Source organism: Trachypithecus francoisi, unplaced genomic scaffold (genome assembly GCF_009764315.1).
Source record: "Trachypithecus francoisi isolate TF-2019V2 unplaced genomic scaffold, Tfra_2.0 Lachesis_group21, whole genome shotgun sequence".
In the NCBI taxonomy this organism is placed as follows: Eukaryota; Metazoa; Chordata; class Mammalia; order Primates; family Cercopithecidae; genus Trachypithecus; species Trachypithecus francoisi.
In genome coordinates, this window is record NW_022681467.1 from 1519742 (window position 1) to 1539768 (window position 20027).

The 20027-nt window shown below is 49.2% G+C and overlaps 2 protein-coding genes across 6 annotated transcripts in view; one reads left to right on the forward strand and one right to left on the reverse strand.

Annotated features, from left to right (window-relative positions):
* ABHD12 (abhydrolase domain containing 12, lysophospholipase) overlaps positions 1-7207 on the reverse strand; it is a 97557-nt gene extending 90350 nt beyond the window's left edge. For all 5 annotated transcript variants that reach the window (XM_033185411.1, XM_033185409.1, XM_033185412.1 and 2 more), the window contains exon 1: positions 6720-7207. In XM_033185411.1, the coding sequence (XP_033041302.1) occupies positions 6720-6910 (191 nt within the window). In that variant the 5' untranslated portion in view covers positions 6911-7207. The remainder of the gene's footprint in view (positions 1-6719) is intronic.
* A 7519-nt stretch (positions 7208-14726) lies between these two features.
* LOC117068350 lies at positions 14727-16434 on the forward strand. Its single transcript, XM_033185414.1, has 2 exons — positions 14727-15758; positions 16096-16434. Exons 1-2 carry the CDS (start codon positions 14889-14891, stop codon positions 16126-16128), a joined length of 903 nt encoding a protein of 300 aa, XP_033041305.1. The 5' UTR covers positions 14727-14888; the 3' UTR covers positions 16129-16434.
* The last annotated feature ends 3593 nt before the right edge of the window (positions 16435-20027 follow it).

Consider the following 20027-nt stretch of genomic DNA (forward strand, 5'->3'; position numbering starts at 1 on the left):
ATTAGCCTGACCAAATGGGGAAACCTCATCTCTACTAAAAATACAAAAAATTAGCCAGGCATGGTGGCGCGCACCTGTAATCCCAGCTACCTGGGAGGCTGAGGCAGGAGAATCACTTGAACCTGGGAGGCACAGGTTGCAGTGAGCCGAGATTGCGCCACTGCCCTCCAGCCTGGGCAATAGGAGACTCTTGTCTCAAAAACAAAAACAAAAAAAATTAGCCGGGCATGGTGGCAGGTGCCCGTAGTCCCAGCTACTCGGGAGGCTGAGGCAGAAGAATCGCTTGAATCTGGGAGGCAGAGGTTGCAGTGAGCCGAGATCATGCCACTGCACTGTAGCCTGGGTGACAGAGCAAGACTCTGTCTCAAAAAAAAGAAAAAAAGAAAAAAAAGTCACTCATTTGCCCAGTACCTCCTCACACCAGACACCATGCAAAGAAAAACTTATCTAGTTCCTCGTCCCAAGGAGTACAGAGGTGACCCATGAATGAGATATTTACCTTTAAAAATTACCTTTCAGCCCAGAATTTAAAAAAAAAAAAAAAAAAAAACTGGTTTAGGGTTCTTCTTGACCTCCAAAATTGCTCTCATCTGAATTACTTACCAATGTTAAAAAAGTTGGCAATACTACACACACACACAAGCACAGACACTAAGACAAAAAAAATTTACATAAACAAACAAAAGGTTGGGTGCACTGGCTCATGCCTTTAATCCCAGTACTTTGGGAGGCTCAGGCAGGTGGATCACTGGAGCTCAGGAGTTCAAGTCCAGTCTGGGCAACATGGCAAAACCCTGTCTGTACAAAAAATACAAAAATTAGCTAGGTATGGTGGTGGCTGCCTGTAGTCCCAGCTACTTGTAAGGCTGAGGTGCGAAGACCATTTGACCCTGGGAGGCACAGGCTGCAGTGAGCCATGACTGCACCGCAGCACTCCAGTTTGGGTGTAGAGCCAAACCCGATCTCAAACACAAAACAAAACTAACTAAAAAAAAACACCAGCTGGTCTTTTCCAGAAAGACTGGACGATCTGGCCACTCTGGGACCACATTCCTGCCAGGCAGCAACAGGACAGGGTGTGGTAGCTGCTGTCCCCTTCAGACAGAACCTGTTCTCTCCACTTGTCTGCTGCCCTCAGCATCCCCCTAATCTCCCAGAACTAAAAAAGATAAATATTTTCTTTGATGGAGCAGAAAATATGTATGTGTGTGTGTTTATATTTTTCCCCACTTCAGTGTATGTATGGATAATAGATATATTATTGACTAGCCTAAATCAAGAGGAAAAAGCAGGCCAGGTGTGGTGGCTCATGCCTGTAATCCCAGCACTCTGGGAGGCCAAGACGGGCAGATCACCTGAGGTTGGGAGTTCGAGACCAGCCTGACCAACATGGAAAAACCCTGTCTCTACGAAAAATACAAAATTAGCTGGGTATGGTGTGGCACATACTTGTAATCCCAGCTACTCGGTAGGCTGAGGCAGGAGAATTGCTTGAACCTGGGAGGTGGAGGTTGCAATGAGCCAAGATCATGCCATTGCACTCCAGCCTGGACAACAAGAGTGAAACTCCATCTCAAAAAAAAAAAAAAAAAAGAGGAAAAACCCTAATTACAAAAAACAGGGAACAAAACTGGTGAGATGGCCACAGGTACAGAGGAAAAAAGGTGAATTAAATTGATAATTTTATATGAATACATAAACTGCCAAAACTGAAATCAGGACATAGCAAATTTAAACAGGTCAATGACATAGAAGACACTGTAGTAGTTACCGAAGTGCTATATTCTGAAACAGCACTGGCTAGGATGGTGGCTCATGCCTATAATCCCAATACTTTGGGGGACAGAGGTAGAAGCACTGCTTGAAAGAGAAGTTCAAGACTAGCCTAGGCAACATGGCAAGACCTGTATGTACCAAAAAAGTTAAATAAATAAATAAATAAATAAATAGAAAGGCACCAGGCTTAGACAGTTTTATAAGAAAATTCCTACCAAATTTTAAACAAATAATTAAAAAATTTTTAAGCTGGCTAAAAGTTTAGAATAAAATGGCCGGGCGCGGTGGCTGACACCTGTAATCCCAGCACTTTGGGAGGCCAAGGCGGGCAGATCACGAGGTCAGGAGATCGAGACCATCCTGGATAACACAGTGAAACCCCATCTCTACTAAAAAAAACACAAAAAATTAGCCGAGTGGGGTGGCAGGCGCCTATAGTTCCAGTTACTCTGGAAGCTGAGGCAGGAGAATTGCATGAACCTAGGCGGCAGAGCTTGCAGTGAGCCGAGATCGCGCCACTGCACTCCAGCCTGGGTGACAAAGCGAGACTCCGTCTCAAAATAATAACAATAAAAGTTTAGAATAAAATGTTATATAAGAAACTTTTGGCCGGGCGCGGTGGCTCAAGCCTGTAATCCCAGCACTTTGGGAGGCCGAGACGGGCGGATCACGAGGTCAGGAGATCGAGACCATCCTGGCTAACATGGTGAAACCCCGTCTCTACTAAAAAATACAAAAAAAACTAGCCGGGCGACATGGCGGGCGCCTGTAGTCCCAGCTGCTTGGGAGGCTGAGGCAGGAGAATGGTGTAAACCCAGGAGGCGGAGCTTGCAGTGAGCTGAGACCCGGCCGCTGCACTCCAGCCTGGGCGGCAGAGCGAGACTCCGTCTCAAAAAAAAAAAAAAAAAAAAAAAGAAACTTTTTATAAAGCTATAGAAAACACTAAAACAACTTGATAAAGGTTGCATAAGAGAAAATTACACACTATTCTCACAAATAATGATGTAAAATTTCTAAATAAAATAACAATAAATAAGCGAGGTGCAGTGGCTCACACCTTATAATCCCAGCACTTTGGGAGGCTGAGGTGGGTAGATTATCTGAAGTCAGTAGATTGAGTCCAGCCTGGTCAACACGGCAAAATCGTATCTCCACTAAAAATACAAAAATTAGCAGAGCATGGTGGCATGCGCCTATCCCGGCTATTCGGCAGGCTGAGGCCGGAGAATTGCTTGAACCTGAGAGGCAGAGGTTGCAGTGACCCAAGATCGCACCACTGCACTCCAGCCTGGGCGACAGAATGAAACCCCGTCTCAAAAAAAAAAAAAAAAAAAATTATAAGTAGAATCTGACTATACAATAAGAGAGTTTATCCCAGGAATACAATGATGATTCAATAATATAAATCCATTACTATAACTCACTATGTTAACAGACAAAAGAAGAAAATCTCTATTATCATTCCACAGATGTACACTGGCATTTGAGAAAACTCAATCACCATTTTTTATTTTAAAAACATCAGCGAGGGAGCAGGAACAAAAACAGAAAGCTCCCCACAACATTAGCAACACACCCCAGCATGGCACTTAATGGCAAAAACACTAACAGCATTCTCACTGAAGTCAGGAATGAAACAAGTTACTCAGTGTCATCCCTATTATTTAACTTTGTTCTAGAAATGCAATGCAAACAGAAAAGAAAAAGAGGTCAGACATGGTGGCTCACGCCTGTAATCCCAACACTTTGGGAGGCCGTGACAGGCAGATCACTTGAAGTCAGGAGTTGGAGACCAGTCTGGTCAACATGGTGAAACGCCATCCCTACTAAAAATACAAAAATTAGCCATGTGTGGTGGCATGGGCTTGTAATCCCACCTTCTCAGGAGTCTGAGGCAGGAGAATTTAGGCCTGGCATGGTAGTTCACGCCTAGCACTTTGGGAGACCCAGACAGAAGGATCACTTGAAGCCAGGAATTCAAGACCAGCCTGGGGGGCAACATAGTGAGACTTCAGATCTACCAAAAAAAAAAAAAAAAAAAAAAAACAAAGAAGATTAACCAGGAACGCATACACACAGCATCTCAGCTACGAGGGAGGCTGATGGGGGAGGATCGCCTGAGCCCAGGAGTGGGCCATGATCTGGACTGCAGTGGGCCATGATCATGCCACTGTGCTCCAGCCTGAGTGATAGAACTGCCTTAAAAAAAAAATTGTTTAAAAATATTCCAGGCCGGGCACTGTGGCTTATGCCTATAATGCCAGCAATTTTGGAGGCCGAGGCGGGTGGATCACGAGGTCAGGAGTTTGAGACCAGCCTGGCCAACATGGTGAAACCCCGTCTCTACTAAAAACACAAAAATTAGCCTGGCTCGGTGGCGGGCGCCTGTAATCCCAGCTACTTGGGAGGCTGAAGCTGGAGAATTGCTTGAACCCGGGAAGTGGACGCTGTAGTGAGCCAAGATCGCCACTGCACTCCAGCCTGGACGACAGTGCGAGGCTCCTTCTCAAAAAAAAAATCCAACCTTTCATCCTACCAAAAAAAAACAAGAAGATGAATGGATGATTCAAAATTGGCTAAACACTGAAAACTTTAAGTGACGGATACATGAAGGCTCATTAGATTGTCTTCTCTACTTCCGTGTATGTTGACAATAAAGAGTTTAAAAAATGTAGAGAAGGATCAAAAGGAGGATCATAAAAGACACAAAGGAGCCGGCTCTGTGGCGCAATGGATAATTTGTTCAATCAACAAGTATTTTCTAACAACTACTAGGTGCCAGGTACTGGAAATACTTAAGTGGAGAAAACAAAGCTCCTGTTCTCATGGTGCTTCCCTTCTGGTTGCGGGGGAGGCAGACAAGCAAAAATTACAATCTCGAGTAAGTGATAATAACGTCTACAGGGATGGGCTGGTCTAAGAAGGCCTCAGTGAAGAGCTGATGGTGGCACAGAGTCTGAGTGAGGAAAAGGAGAAAGTCCAAGGATGTCTGAGAGAGCCAGCAGGGAAGGAAGACAACCAGTAGCTGGCAAATTTGGTCTTCCTTCCCTTTGTTTTGCTTTTTACCCCTAACAGTCTTGCTTATCCAAAGGATATGGACACAACTGGAATGCCTCTCTTTGTCCCGACTAGAAAACAAAAATTAATTGGGTCATTTTAATACAGTACATTCTTCAAGGAAGGTGCCAGGTCGGCGCTGTTTCCCCAAACGTTGTGGAAAACAATTTGATTTTTTCTTTTTTTTTTTTTTTGAGACGGAGTTTCGTTCTTGTTGCCCAGGCTGGAGTGCAATGGTGCGATCTCGGTTCTGCGACATCCTGGCTCACCGCAACCTCCGCCTCCCAGATTCAAGTGATTCTCCTGCCTCAGCCTCCCGAGTAGCTGGGATTACAAGCATAGGCGCCACCACGCCCGGCTAATTTCCTATTTTTAGTAGAGAAGGGGTTTCTCCATGTTGGTCAGGCTGATCTGGAACTCCTGACCTCTGATAATCTGCCCCGCCTCGGTCTCCCAGAGTGCTGGCATTACAGGCGTGAGCCACCGCGCCCCGCAATTCGATTTTTTTGAAGGAAGAATTTTCCAATTTATCTAAGCGTTGTGCTATGTCTGTTAATAAAAGTGTATTAAAGTTAAATCATGAGTTTTTAATGCAAATAAATCTTTCCATAGCAAAGAAAACAGATTAGTTTCACAAAAGATATTGATCAGATGCTGGATAATTTTACACCCATAAACACAAAGCTATCAGTCTCTGCCCTTCTGTCAAACCATCGACTTAGAGGTAGGTGTCTCTAGTTTAATTTCATGATCTTTTAAGCAATGAAGTTGAAATTCTAATTTTCCTTAGGAGCGATTTGCATCAATATTTTACACTCAAGTGGCCAGCATCAACTAAGGGCATTCCAGATGGTCAAAAAAGAAGTGCTCTGCTACAAGGCCCGAGATCACCATATAGTAACTTCTTCAAACCACCACGAAATATCAAGGCTTCAAAGCTGCCAGGAATGCTACGTTCTACAAACAGCCAGATAATTAGGAAACCAGCAGATGGGAGAAGAAATCTGTCCGTATGAAACATGTTCCCATCTCCATCCCAACTCCATCCCAGTTTTGAAAGTGGCTTTATATAAACGCATTCATCTTCTACCCAAAGGGAGAACACCAATAACCAAACGACCCAGGACTGCAAGGTGATTCCCAAGGAGGCGAACTTGTGCGGACAGATTTCCAGCACCACGAACCACCACCAGCAGAGGCTTCCCTCCGACGGCTGCGATGCTCGAGTCCCTCCTTCCCCTACAACTTGCGGCCCACTGAGCCCTTCCCCAAAGGTCCCGGAGTTCTGAGAGATGCACGCCCCCGACCCTAGTTACCTGGGAGAGGCGCCGAGCGCCCAAGGTGCCAGTAAGGCTCCGTGCACGCAGCCCAGCCTGAGGGGCGCCTGCCCGGGCGCTCGGTGCGGGGCCCGATGCAGAGCAGGAAGAGGAGGTCCGAGTGGGCCCCAGCGCTCTCAGGATCTGGCGCCGGCCCCTCTGCCTCATGCCTCTGCTGTGCCTGGCGTCCAGGGATCTCCCAAGGACTCCCCATCCCCTACCCTGCTCTCCCACGCGGGGTCATGACTTCGGACAGCGCCAAGCCCCTAACGTAAGGGTCCCCAGGGCTTCCCAGGGAAAGGGTCGGGGTGCAAGGCTAGGCTGGGAGTGCCGAGCGCGAGGGCGGGAGGAGAACACAGGGGATCAGGGGCAGGGCAAAGCGCTCCCTCCGCGCTGCCCGGGGAAGGGAGCGGGGGGAGGGGGGCCGCAGCAGGCCAAATGCGGGACACCAGCGCGGACCCGGGCGGCCGCGGATCGGGCGGGCGGCCACCCTGGGGGGTGCTGGGAGGTGCTGGGGCCCCCTGCGGGACGCACCTGCGCCAGGTGAGCCCTCCCTCCGCGAAGCCTCACCTGCCCAGCGCCCGTTTCATTCCCGCGTCGGCTGCGCAGCGCGGCTCGGCCGCCCCCGTGCCCGTCAGGCGCAGGTTCTGCTTCAGGCGGCAGTCGGCGTCCAGCGCCGCGGCGGCCGAGCCGGAGGAGGACGAGCCCGAGGCGGCGCAGCGCTCATGCTCCAAGGCGACCGGCTCGGTCCGCTTCCTCATCCCGCGGCCGACAGGGCCGGCCGCCGACGGCGCCCGCTGGCCTCGCCCCCCGCTTGCGCCGCAATGCCGCCGCTCACAGCCGCCGCCGCTCTCAGTCGCCGCCACCTGGAGCCCGGAGCCCGGAGTCCAGAACCCGCCGCTCCTCACATCCCAGCCCAGGCCGGGGCGCCGGCTACTAACCAGCGGCGGGGGCCCGCCGGCCACGCCGGCCAATCAGCGCCGGGCTCCCGCTGGCCCTGCCCCCCCCGGCCCCGCCCCGGCCACCTCTTCCCGGGTTCCGAGGGGCGCGCGCCCAGCATCCTCGGCGCCACCCGCAGCCATCTTGTGGGAGGGTAGGTGAAGCCGCAGTGGCGCGTCATCTGCAGGGCAGGGCTCTGGGCTCCATCCCGAGGCTGCAGCTGACCTCGCCCGGGCGCTCGGTGTGAGGAGAGCCCGCTCCCTGTCGTGCCCTGGTTCATGACCCGAGAGGGGTGGCCCAGCTAGCTAGACCCGCAAAGCGGGGCCCCTCGCGCTTCTGCGAACGGAAACCCAGAGGTAGCAAATCGCATTTCCGTTCTCGTGATTCTTAACTCTTCTCACAAGGACTTTACCTTTAAAAGTATGCTTTCCGGTCGTCGATTTTTAATTTGAAGCAAATGGATAAACTCAGTTTTTACTTTTGGGCCGAACATATGAACTGCTTGAAAAATTTACTTTTTAAAAACCTGTATTAGATTTTTATAAAGCAATCAAGACTACCTGATGGGCCGGGCGCGGTGGCTCAAGCCTGTAATCCCAGTACTCTAGGAGGCCAAGACGGGCGGATCACGAGGTCAGGAGATCGAGACCATCCTGGCTAAAACGGTGAAACCCCCGTCTCTACTAAAAAATACAAAAAAAAAATCTAGCCGGGCGAGGTGGCGGGCGCCTGTAGTCCCAGCTACTGGGGAGGCTGAGGCAGGAGAATGGCGTAAACCCGGGAGGCGGAGCTTGCAGTGAGCTGAGATCCCGTCACTGCACTCCAGCCCCAGCGAGAGAGGGACACTCTGTCTCAAAAAAAAAAAAAAAAAAAAAAAGACGGCCTAATGGGACGAAAATCCATTTCAAAGATAAATTCACCCTTGTGAAACCCAAATTTAGTACTAATTCAACCCATCCTAAAAAGAGAAAAGGAAAGAAAAAAAGGGCAGTTTCACAAATTTAGTTTTATAACTTTGGCTTTCCTTAATATGGCATTAATCTTACATATGATCTATAACCGAGAGAGATATTTGCTTACTTATTCCAAAGTAACTTTAGAAATTTCAATATTTGTCACTTTGAAAACTATTGGCAATTGGTAATCTAAGGTCAATTGGAAATGCATTTAGAAATTCAACAGCTTTTTAAATATTACTTTTGTAGTGATACTTTGAAATTGCAATGTAAATTGTAGACCATATTACTAAGTGTTCAGCCTGCATTCATAATTGTGTCAATATCTCTAGATATACTTTTTAAAAACATATTATGGGCTGAGCTCTGTGACTCATGTGTGTAATCTCAGCACTTTGGGAGGCGGAGGTGGGCGGATCACTTAAGTACAGGAGATGGAAGCCAGACCAGCCTGGCCAGCATGGTGAAATTCAGTCTCTACTAAAAATACAAAAATTAGCTGGGTGTGGTGGCACAAGCCTGGGTGACAGAGCAAGACTCTGTTTAAAAAAAAAAAAAAGACTGGGCGAGGTGGCTCACGCCTGTAATCCCAGCACTTTGGGAGGCCGAGGCGGCCAGATCACAAGGTCAGGAGATCAAGGCTAACCTGGCCAACATAGTAAAACCCCGTCTCTACTAAAAATACAAAAATTAGCCAGGTGTGGTGGCACAAGCCTATAATCCCAGCTACTTGGGAGGCTGAGGCAGGAGACTCTCTTGAACCTGGGAGGCGGAGGTTGCAGTGAGCTGAGATCACGCCATTGCACTCCAGCCTTGGGGACAAAAGCAAACTTCTCTCTCAAAAAAAAAAAAAAAAAAAAAGATTAGCTGGGTATGGTTGGTGGCACGTGCCTGTATTCCCAGCTACTTGGGAGACTGAGGCAGGAGAATTGCTTGAACCAGGGAGTCAGAGGTTGCCGTGATCCGAAATTGTGCCACTGCACTCCACCCTGGCAACAGAGGGAGACTCTTCTCAAAAACAAACAAACAAATTAGCCGGGTGTGGTGGCGCATGCCTGTAATCCCAGCTACTTGGGAGGCTGAGGCAGAAGAATTGCTTGAACCCGGGATGCTGGGATTGGGAGGTTGCAGTGAGCTGAGATCACACAACTGCACTCCAGCCTGGGTGACAGAGCAAGCCTCCATCTCAAAATAAACATACTATGAAATGTAAATGATAAATTCTTTATAGTGATGTACTAACACATCCTGGAGAGATTGGAAATCTAGGAAATAACTAAAACGTAAAAGAAAAAAAGTTTTGACTCTATCACTCACTTCAATTGAAAACAAACAAAAACAACAACAGCAGGAAGCAGTGGCTCACGCCTGTAATCCCAGCACTTTGGGAGGCCGAGGTGGGCGGATCACAAGGTCAGGAAATCGTGACCATCCTGGCTAACACAGTGAAACCCCGTCTCTACTAACAATATAAAAAATGAGCTGGGCGTGGTGGCCGGCCCCTGTAGTCCCAGCTACATGGGAGGCTGAGGCAGGAGAATGGCGTGAACCCAGGAGGTGGAGTTTGCAGTGAGCCGAGATCACACCACTGCGCTCCAACCTGGACAACAGAGCGAGACTCTATCTCAGAAAAACCAAGCAAACCAAAAAAAGGAAGGAAGAGCTGGAGAGGAGAAATCTGTACTGGGTATTGAAACTTTCTTACAGGCACAAGGCCCTGCCCACACAGTGCCCAACTCTTGGTGGTTGCCCACATTTGTATCATTGGTCCACACTCCTCCTTGACTCTTAGGCTCCTCATCATCTCTGGTCTGATTTCTGACAACTACTACTTCAATGCTGAGCTCCCAACTCTTCTCCCACCCCCAACTCCATCCATGACCTTTCCCTCTTGGGGAATGGCAGTTCTATTCTTGCAATTCCTGGGGCCACAATTCTGCGGTCATCCTTGACTTCTCCTTTCTTGTGCTATAGCATGTCTATCACCAAGCCTTGTCAGCTGTGCTTTCAAAATCTATGAGAATTTAACCATTAAATTTTACCGCCTCCATGGTCCCCACCCTGGGCCAAACTGCTGTCATCTCTCACCTCCATTATTTGAATAGCCTAACTGGTCTCCTGCCTCCACTTTGTCTCACTTCTGTCCACTTAATTCAGCTGCCACATAGGATTTTCTTCTTGTTACAAGGTCTAATTCTGTCATTTATTTGCTCAGAACACTTAAGTGGCTCCCCATCTCACTCAAAACCCAAGGCTTAGGAAAGGGTTTAACATGGCCCTCCCTGACTGTAGAGCACCCAATTCCGTCGCTGATCGGAGGTGCCACTTGTAACCTGCACGGACATAGGGGAACTGAACAAAGAGGGATGAATGCGGGAATAAAAGACGAGACAAAAGAGTATATTTGGAAGAAGGGGTCGGGGGCACCTTGCCTCTAGTGGACAAGGGCCCTGAGCTTTACACAGCCCTCCATATTTATTAGGCAAAACAGATAGCGATAAATGGGGGGTGATTGTGGGGTAGTAATTGTCGGTCTGCTGTTTGGTTCACAGCAGGCTTGCCAGACTGCATCCTGTAAACAACAGGTGCTAGATTTCTCAGTAGATAACTTCAAGGTGCCCAGCGCCAGGGAGTGACGCCCTCAGCAAACCTTTTGGTGGCAGGCGCAGTGTGAGTTTGCTCACATCCTGCATTCATGATAAACAGTTTGCTATTTGACCATATAGCCTCCAGTGGAATGCTGAGCTGATCATGATCCCTTAGCCTTTTCAGCTCCCAAAATCTCTCCCTTTGTGTTTATGTGTTAATTGAAAGAATGTAAGGCTGCGCTAGAAAGAGAAAAACTAAAAATGCTAAGTGGAAAAGTACTGGAAATCAGAGGTGGCAAGAAAACCCCCCCCTTAATGCTGAAGCAACAAGGTTATGTAGAAAGTCCCTAAATGCGTCACAGCCATTTGTGGTTTTGCCAAAGGGCGGGAACGGCCGTTTATGATATGGCCGAAGGGTGGGAACCAATGAACAACTGACTAATGTGTAACTTTAAATGTCAGCCAATTGTAAATTTACAACTGTAAAATTCCCCAGATTCTCTGTAACTTGTTTGTGCCGGACTATAAAAACGGCTGAAACCCCGAGCTCGGGGTCTCTCCCTGGGAACTAGTGCCTAGCTGGAGAGAACCGAGTTCGAACTCGAAATAAAGCGAACCCTGCCGCTTGGCTTTGACTCTGGTCTCTGGTGGTTGCTTTTGGGACATCGTGGGTCTGGGCATAACATTTGGGGGCTCGTCCGGGATTGCCCCTAAGCCCACCAGACCCCAGGCCAATGGGTCATTGCAAAAGTAAGTAAGCCGGCTCAGTCTGTATGTTGTCTGTCTGCCTCTGAACAATCCCGCAGGGTCTGTATTTGAGACTGATCTAGTCCTGGCGGACGCGCTATAGGACAGTCAGTAGAGGCCGGTGGGAGACGTCCTCTGGTACTCATCTGGGGCTCTGTATTCCGTGGCCCGTCTGAATCTGATCGGGTACTACGCCTGAGGCGCGCTAGCGATCAAAATTATCTTATTTGCTGGTTGTTCTCTGTTGCGTGCCTCCTTCTAATTTACCTTGATTTAAGGAGCCGTTTCGGAGCCAGTTCCAGACCAGACACTAACATCCTTCACCACCCATCTTTTACCAACAGGAATTCCTTGAAATGGGCAACTCTCAGACCACACCACTTTCTCTCCTTGTCAATAATTTTAGAGATGTAAGAGCAAGAGGACATGATCTCAGTGTAGAACTTAAAAAGGGAAAATTAATAACCCTGTGCCGCTCTGAGTGGCCCACCTTCGGCATTGGCTGGCCAGCCGAGGGAACTTTTTGTCTCCCCATCATCCTTAAGGTAAAATCAAGAGTTTTCCTACTGGGCCGTACGGGACATCCAGACCAAATCCCCTACATTTTGGTATGGCAAGATCTCGTGGGAAATCCGCCCCCGGGGCTAGCTCCCTTTCTGTTGACTTCTGAACCTTGTAAAACCTTAGTCGCGCGCCGGCTGGGACCACCCAAAAACCAAAAATCCCAACTGCCCCCTTGCCCCCTGTACTGCCTGATAGCCAAGACCCCATATCCCTGGAACCCCCGCCTTATCATCCCCCTGGACCCCGGCCCCAAGTCCCACCGGTTGCACCCCCAGAAAGCCACGAGGGTCGAGAAGCGGCTGCTGCGTTGGGGGAAACTGAAAGTGAGCATAGTTCGGGAGGGCCGGCGGGATGAACGCGCAGGCGTACCCAATGGGAGGTAACTCCGCGAGTTCCCGACTCCACTGTAGCACTCCCCTTAAGGGAAGTAGGACCCCCCGATGACACGGGCAACCCTAGACTCCAGTATTGGCCATTCTCTACCAGTGACCTGTACAACTGGAAAACCCAGAATGCCTGGTTCTCTGACAACCCCAAAGACCTAACAGCCCTTCTAGACAGTGTCATGTTCACTCATCAGCCCACCTGGGATGACTGCCAACAGCTCCTCCGAATTCTGTTCACAACGGAGGAACGAGAAAGAGTACAGGTAGAGGCAAGAAAGCTGGTTCCCAGAGATGACAGTCAATCGACTGCAAACCCTGACCTCATTAATGCAGCATTTCCCCTGACCAGGCCCGCGTGGGACTACAATACAGCAGAAGGTAGGGGAAAACTACTCGTTTATCGCCAGACTCTAATGGCGGGTCTCTGGGCTGCAGCTCGCAAGCCCACTAATTTGGCTAAGGTATACTCTGTTTTACAGGGAAAAACAGAAAGTCCAACTGTTTATCTAGAAAGACTAATGGAAGCCTTTAGACAATATACACCTATAGATCCAGAAGCCCCCAAGAATCAGGCAGCTGTTGTTATGTCCTTTGTCAATCAGGCGGCCCCAGATATTAAGAAAAAATTACAAAAATTAGAAGATTTGGAAGGAAAACAGGTCCAAGACCTTCTTCGCATAGCGCAGAGGGTTTATAACAACAGGGATGCTCCAGAGGAAAGACAAATTAGGGCCACTGAAAAAATGACCAAGGTCCTAGCGGCAGTCGTCCAAAGGGAACAACCTCCGCCAGACGGTACCCAATCCATGCGTGCCCCTAGATGCAACCTAAACAAAGATCAGGGTGCTTACTGTAAAGAAATTGGCCACTGGATTAAAGACTGCCCGAAAAGGAAACAGCGCCAGCCGGGCCAAGGACAATGGCAGCCCAAACCCATGCCGACATTGGTTACTCAAGATATGGAATAGGGAAGATGGGGTTCGGACCCCCTCCCCGAACCTAGGGTAACTTTACAAGTGGAGGGGTCCCCAGTCCAGTTCCTGGTCGATACCAGGGCACAACATTCGGTCCTAGTCAAGCCCTATGGAAAGTTATCTTCCAACTCCTCCTGGGTTCAAGGGGCCACAGGAGTCAAAAAATATCCATGGACAACTCAGAGAATGGTGGACTTGGGAACCGGGAAAGTGTCCCACACCTTCCTGGTCATCCCTGAAAACCCTTGTCCTCTGTTGGGAAGAGATCTGCTAACAAAAATGGGGGCCCAGATCCACTTTCAACCGGAAGGGCCCAAAGTGACTGACTCCCAAAATAAGCCACTATCTGTCCTTACGGTGACTCTAGAGGAGGAATATCGGCTTCATCAGGAGTTGACACCTCCTAACCAAAATATGGACTCCTGGCTCCAAAATTTCCCAGAGGCCTGGGCGGAAACAGGAGGTCTAGGGCTAGCAAAACACCGTCCCACCATTTTTGTTGAGCTCAAGCCCGGGATGGACCCTGTTTGGGTGCGCCAATACCCAATGGCCCTAGAAGCCAGAGAGGGAATTATGCCACACATACGCCGACTCCTAGATCATGGAGTCCTGCGCCCCTGCCACTCACCATGGAACATTCCGCTGTTACCAATACGAAAACCTAACAGTAAAGAATACAGGCCGGTACAAGACTTAAGAGAGGTCAACAAAAGGGTAATAGATATACACCCAACGGTGCCAAACCCATACACCCTCCTGAGCACTTTGAGCCCTGAAAAATCAATGGTATACTGTTCTAGACCTACAAGATGCCTTTTTGAGCCTGCCTTTAGCCCCTAAAAGCCAAGAAATTTTTGCCTTCGAGTGGACAGACTCTGAAAGGGGTATAAATGGCCAACTGACATGGACCAGATTGCCACAAGGATTCAAGAACTCCCCAACTCTGTTTGATGAAGCCCTACACGAAGACTTGGGTGAGTACCAGCGCCAACACCCCAGTATAACTCTCTTGCAGTATGTTGATGATCTCTTAATAGCGGCAAAGTCCCCAGAGGCTTGCATCCAAGGAACCAAAGACCTCCTAAAAACCCTGGGAAACCTAGGTTATCAAGCCTCAGCTAAAAAGGCCCAAATCTGCAAGCCAGAAGTAACCTATTTGGGATATCTACTGAGAGGGGGACAGCGTTGGCTAACAAATGCCCGAAAAGAAACTGTCCTACAGATCCCAAGACCACAGTCAACACGACAGGTAAGAGAGTTCCTGGGATCTGCAGGGTTCTGCAGGCTTTGGATACCTGGCTTCGCTGAACTGGCAAAACCCCTCTATCAGGCTACCAAAGAGCAAAAGCCCTTCAATTGGACTGAAGAGACTGAGCTGGCTTTCCAGCAAATTAAAACTGCTCTGCTCTCAGCCCCTGCACTGGGTCTTCCGGATGTCTCTAAGCCTTTTCACTTATACATAGACGAAAGCCGGGGCATAGCAAAAGCAGTTCTAACTCAAAATTTGGGTCCGTGGCGCAGGCCAGTTGCATACCTCTCAAAGAGACTGGATCCGGTGGCTGCAGGATGGCCTCCTTGCCTCCGGATGATTGCAGTGACAGCCCTGATGGTCAAAGATGCTGATAAACTGGCCATGGGCCAAGAATTACAAGTCACCACCCCCCACGCTGTCGAAGGCATCCTTAGACAGCCCCCTGACCGATGGCTCAGTAATGCTCGGCTTACCCATTACCAGGGGCTGTTACTGAACCCCCTCAGAATAACATTCAAACCCCCGACGGCCCTAAACCCAGCATCGTTACTGCCAGACCCAGACCTAAGTAAGCCGCTCCACAACTGCACTGAAATACTAGCCCAGGTACATGGAGTCAGAGAAGACCTCCAGGACCGGCCGCTGCCAGATACAGACCTCACCTGGTTCACTGACGGGAGCAGCTTCGTTCACCAAGGACAGAGGTATGCAGGGGCGGCAGTAACCTCAGAGACTGAAATAATTTGGGCCGAGCCATTACCTCCAGGAACATCGGCTCAGAGAGCTGAGTTAATTGCCTTGGCACAAGCCCTAAAACTGGGCAAGGGCCGTAAACTGACAGTATATACTGACAGCCGATATGCCTTTGCCACCGCCCACATCCACGGTGCTATATACAAAGAGAGGGGGCTTCTCACAGCTGAAGGAAAAGACATTAAAAACAAAGAAGAAATCTTAAATCTTCTGGCTGCCCTTTGGGAACCTAAAAAGCTGGCTATCGTCCACTGTCCGGGACATCAGAAGGCCACTAACCCGGTCGCCCGAGGTAACAACCTGGCTGATCAGACTGCAAAAGAAGTGGCCAAAATCACTCCTCGGCTACTGACCCTCCAGCTGCCCGACCCCGGCCCCAGAGAATTGCCGTCTCACCCAGACTACTCAGAGGACGACCTCCAGTGGATAAGTAAGCTCCCCGGAACACAGGTCAGTAATCTGTGGTGGAAAGACTCTAACAACAATACTATCCTCCCAGAAAAGCTAGGGCAGCGGGTAATAGAACACATCCATTGAAGCACTCATCTAGGCACGCGACGGATGCTAGATTTAATTCAACATACTGGACTAAAAATCAAAAATGCCTCTGAAAAAATAGATGCCATGGTTAAGAAGTGTGTAGTGTGCCAACTCAATAACGCCGGACACGGGACCCACACCGCGGGAAAGAGACAAAGGGGAGATAGACCTGGGATATATTGGGAAATTGACTTTACTGAAATAAAACCAGGAAAGTATGGATACAAATACTTACTAGTTTTTATAGATACCTTTTCAGGATGGGCGGAAGCTTTCCTGACAAAAAAAGAAACTGCACAGATTGTAACCAAAAAGATCCTAGAAGAGATCCTGCCCAGGTACGGCTTTCCAGTCATGATAGGGTCGGATAACGGGCCGGCCTTCGTTGCAAAGGTAAGTCAGGAACTGGCTTCCATCCTTGGGGCTAATTGGAAACTACATTGTGCCTATCGACCCCAAAGCTCAGGACAGGTAGAAAGAATAAATAAAACGTTAAAAGAGACCCTAACTAAATTGACCATGGAGACTGGCGCTAACTGGGTAGTCCTCCTCCCCTACGCTCTGTACAGGGCACATAACTCTCCCTATAAACTAGGACTTACCCCTTATGGAATAATGTTTGGCAAACCACCCCCTATTATGCCCAACCGAAAAGACAACCTCCTCAAAGCTGACACAGATAATGGTCTTGAACTTTTGTTTTCCTTACAAGCCCTACAGTAAGTTCATGAAGAAGTTTGGCCCAAGTTAAAAGAACTATATGAAGCTGGGCCTCCACCCATTCCACATCAATATAAACCGGGAGACTGGGTCCTGGTCAAGCGTCACCGACAGGAGACCCTAGAACTCCAGTGGAAAGGACCATTCCAGGTGATCCTGACTACGCCTACAGCCCTCAAAGTAGCAGGTATCGTCACCTGGATCCATCACACCCACGCCAAGCCTGTGGACCCATTCTCGGACCTTGTTGGATCCTCAACGGGTGAGACAGCGACCTGGACAGTTGATCAGACCAAAAAAAAAACCCTTTAAAGCTTGTTCTGCGCCGTCAACAACCCAAACTGTAACTATGACACTTATTTCTCTTATAGCTCTTTTACTCTTATGGACCCCCTGTTGGGAGACATGGGCAAACCCAGCCACATCCCCCTTCGCCTGGCATTTCTTCCTGACTGAAAACTGGACCAATTATGCTCAGACAGAACAAAAGGGCTATCTATTAGGCACTGCTGATTGTCCCCCCGGGGGTTGCAGCTCCCCCATCTATCTAAATTTCACTGACTTTAAAAACCACCCAGGAGGCCGGGCGCGGTGGCTCAAGCCTGTAATCCCAGCACTTTGGGAGGCCGAGATGGGTGGATCACGAGGTCAGGAGATCGAGACCATCCTGGCTAACACGGTGAAACCCCGTCTCTACTAAAAAATACAAAAAAAAAACTAGCCGGGCGAGGTGGCGGGCGCCTGTAGTCCCAGCTACTCGGGAGGCTGAGACAGGAGAATGGCATAAACCTGGGAGGTGGAGCTTGCAGTGAGCTGAGATCTGGCCACTGCACTCCAGCCTGGGCCACAGAGCGAAACTCCGTCTCAAAAAATAAATAAATAAATAAATAAAAAATAAAAAAATAAAAACCACCCAGGAAAAGCAGCACCCGCAATTTGTTTTCTTTTTGATCAGACACTCTCTTATTGTAATAATTCATGGGTAGAACAAAGTGTCGGCTGTCCATATAGGTCCTGCAGAATCCATACTGTTAAAATCCTAAAGGCTTCTGAGTCCCTACTCAATCAAAAATGGCAGTCACATAATTTTTTAAAACTACATTAGGCTACACCTGGGTCATTTGGGACCCCTGGGATTCCCGATGGACCTCCCAGCAGAAAGGAGCCATGTACTTAACTTCAGGGACTACCTGGCCCAGCAGCCGTCTCTTTCTCTGGCGCTCCCTCGTCCAGATCCAGACCACCCTCCACACAGCTATACAGAACCAGGAAAGGGAATTAAATGTCCAGCTTTCAACTTTAACTTCTACCCGCTCCTTTTCCTGGTTATCCCTACTAAAAGAAGGGTTAGAAATTGCAAACACGGCCGGGTGCGGTGGCTCAAGCCTGTAATCCCAGCACTTTGGGAGGCCGAGATGGGCGGATCACGAGGTCAGGAGATCGAGACCATCCTGGCTAACACGGTGAAACCCCGTCTCTACTAAAAAATACAAAAAACTAGCTGGGCGAGGTGGCGGGCGCCTGTAGTCTCAGCTACTCGGGAGGCTGAGGCAGGAGAATGGCGTGAACCCGGGAGGCGGAGCTTGCAGTGAGCTGAGATTCGGCCACTGCACTCCAGCCTGGGCGATAGAGCGAGACTCCGTCTAAAAAAAAAAAAAAAAAAAGAAATTGCAAACGCTACTGGCTTAGGCAACCTCTCTGCCTGCTTCTTCTGCGCAGCTTTAGGGCGACCACTACTAACAGCAGTCCCGCTTCCGGGCCCTTCTAACGCTTCTCTCAGTCCCAACAACAGCCAAATACCAATCCCTGACATCCCCTTATTCCTGAACCCCGGACAGACACAGGTCCCCTTTTGTTATTCAAATGCTAGCTCTGACCTTTGTAATGCAACTTCTACTCCTAACTCAACCCTCTTCACCCCTCCCGGTTCTTTTTTCTGGTGCAACAGAACCCTGTCCAAAAACCTTTCCACTCAGGCCACTAGGACCCTACTGTGTCTCCCTGTCACGCTAGTCCCCCAATTAACCTTGCGCACTCCTGCAGAATTTTCAAAATGGGACTCTGCCCCTTCCCCTAGATCAAAACGAGCTGTATTCCTTCCCCTAGTAGCCGGAGTCTCACTCACTACATCTCTAGTTGCTGCAGGCCTAGCCGGGGGAGCTCTGGGGCACTCCCTTATCAGCACTTCAAAACTCTCTCAACAATTCTCCATAGCTATGGAGGCTTCCACCGAATCCCTTGCCTCATTACAGAGACAGTTAACTTCCCTTGCCCAAGTTACCTTACAAAATCGCCGTGCACTAGACCTATTAACGGCCGAAAAAGAGGGGCCTGCCTTTTCCTCAAAGAAGATTGTTGTTTCTATATAAATGAATCTGGACTCGTAGAAACACGGGTTCAGCAGCTACATAAACTTTTTTTTTTTTTTTTTTTTTGAGACGGAGTCTCGCTCTGTCGCCCAGGCTGGAGTGCAGTGGCCGGATCTCAGCTCACTGCAAGCTCTGCCTCCCGGGTTTACGCCATTCTCCTGCCTCAGCCTCCCGAGTAGCTGGGACTACAGGCGCCCGCCACCTCGCCCGGCTAGTTTTTTGTAGTTTTTAGTAGAGACGGGGTTTCCCCATGTTAGCCAGGATGGTCTCGATCTCCTGACCTCGTGATCCGCCCGTCTCGGCCTCCCAAAGTGCTGGGATTACAGGCTTGAGCCACCGCGCCCGGCCAGCAGCTACATAAACTTAGCTTAGAGTTGCAGAAACAACAATTCACTTCCGCGCCAACAGCTGGTGGAATTCATCTATGTACTCCCTCTTAGTGCCCCTCATAGGACTGTTCACAAGTATACTTCTTCTTCTTACTATAGGACCATGCATGATAAACAAACTAACAAACTTCATAAAAGAGAGACTCAACACTGTTCAGCTTATGGTCCTGAGAGCCCAGTACCAACCTGTAGTCGCTGAGGCCTTCGAATCAGACACATAAGACCCAAGATTGGCTCTTGAGATACCAGAGAGAGGGGGAAATGTGCTAGAAAGAGAAAAACTAAAAATGCTAAGTGGAAAAGTACTGGAAATCAGAGGCGGCAAGAAACCCCCCCCCCCAATGCTGAAGCAACAAGGTTATGTGGAAAGTCCCTAAATGCGTCACGGCCATTTGTGGTTTTGCCAAAGGGCGGGAACGGCCGTTTATGATATGGCCGAAGGGCGGGAACCAATGAACAACTGACTAATGTATAACTTTAAATGTCAGCCAATTGTAACTTACAACTGTAAAATTCCCCAGATTCTCTGTAACTTGTTTGTGCCGGACTATAAAAATGGCTGAAACCCCGAGCTCGGGGTCTCTCCCTGGGAACTAGTGCCTAGCTGGAGAGAACCGAGTTCGAACTCGAAATAAAGCGAACCCTGCCGCTTGGCTTTGACTCTGGTCTCTGGTGGTTGCTTTTGGGACATCGTGGGTCAG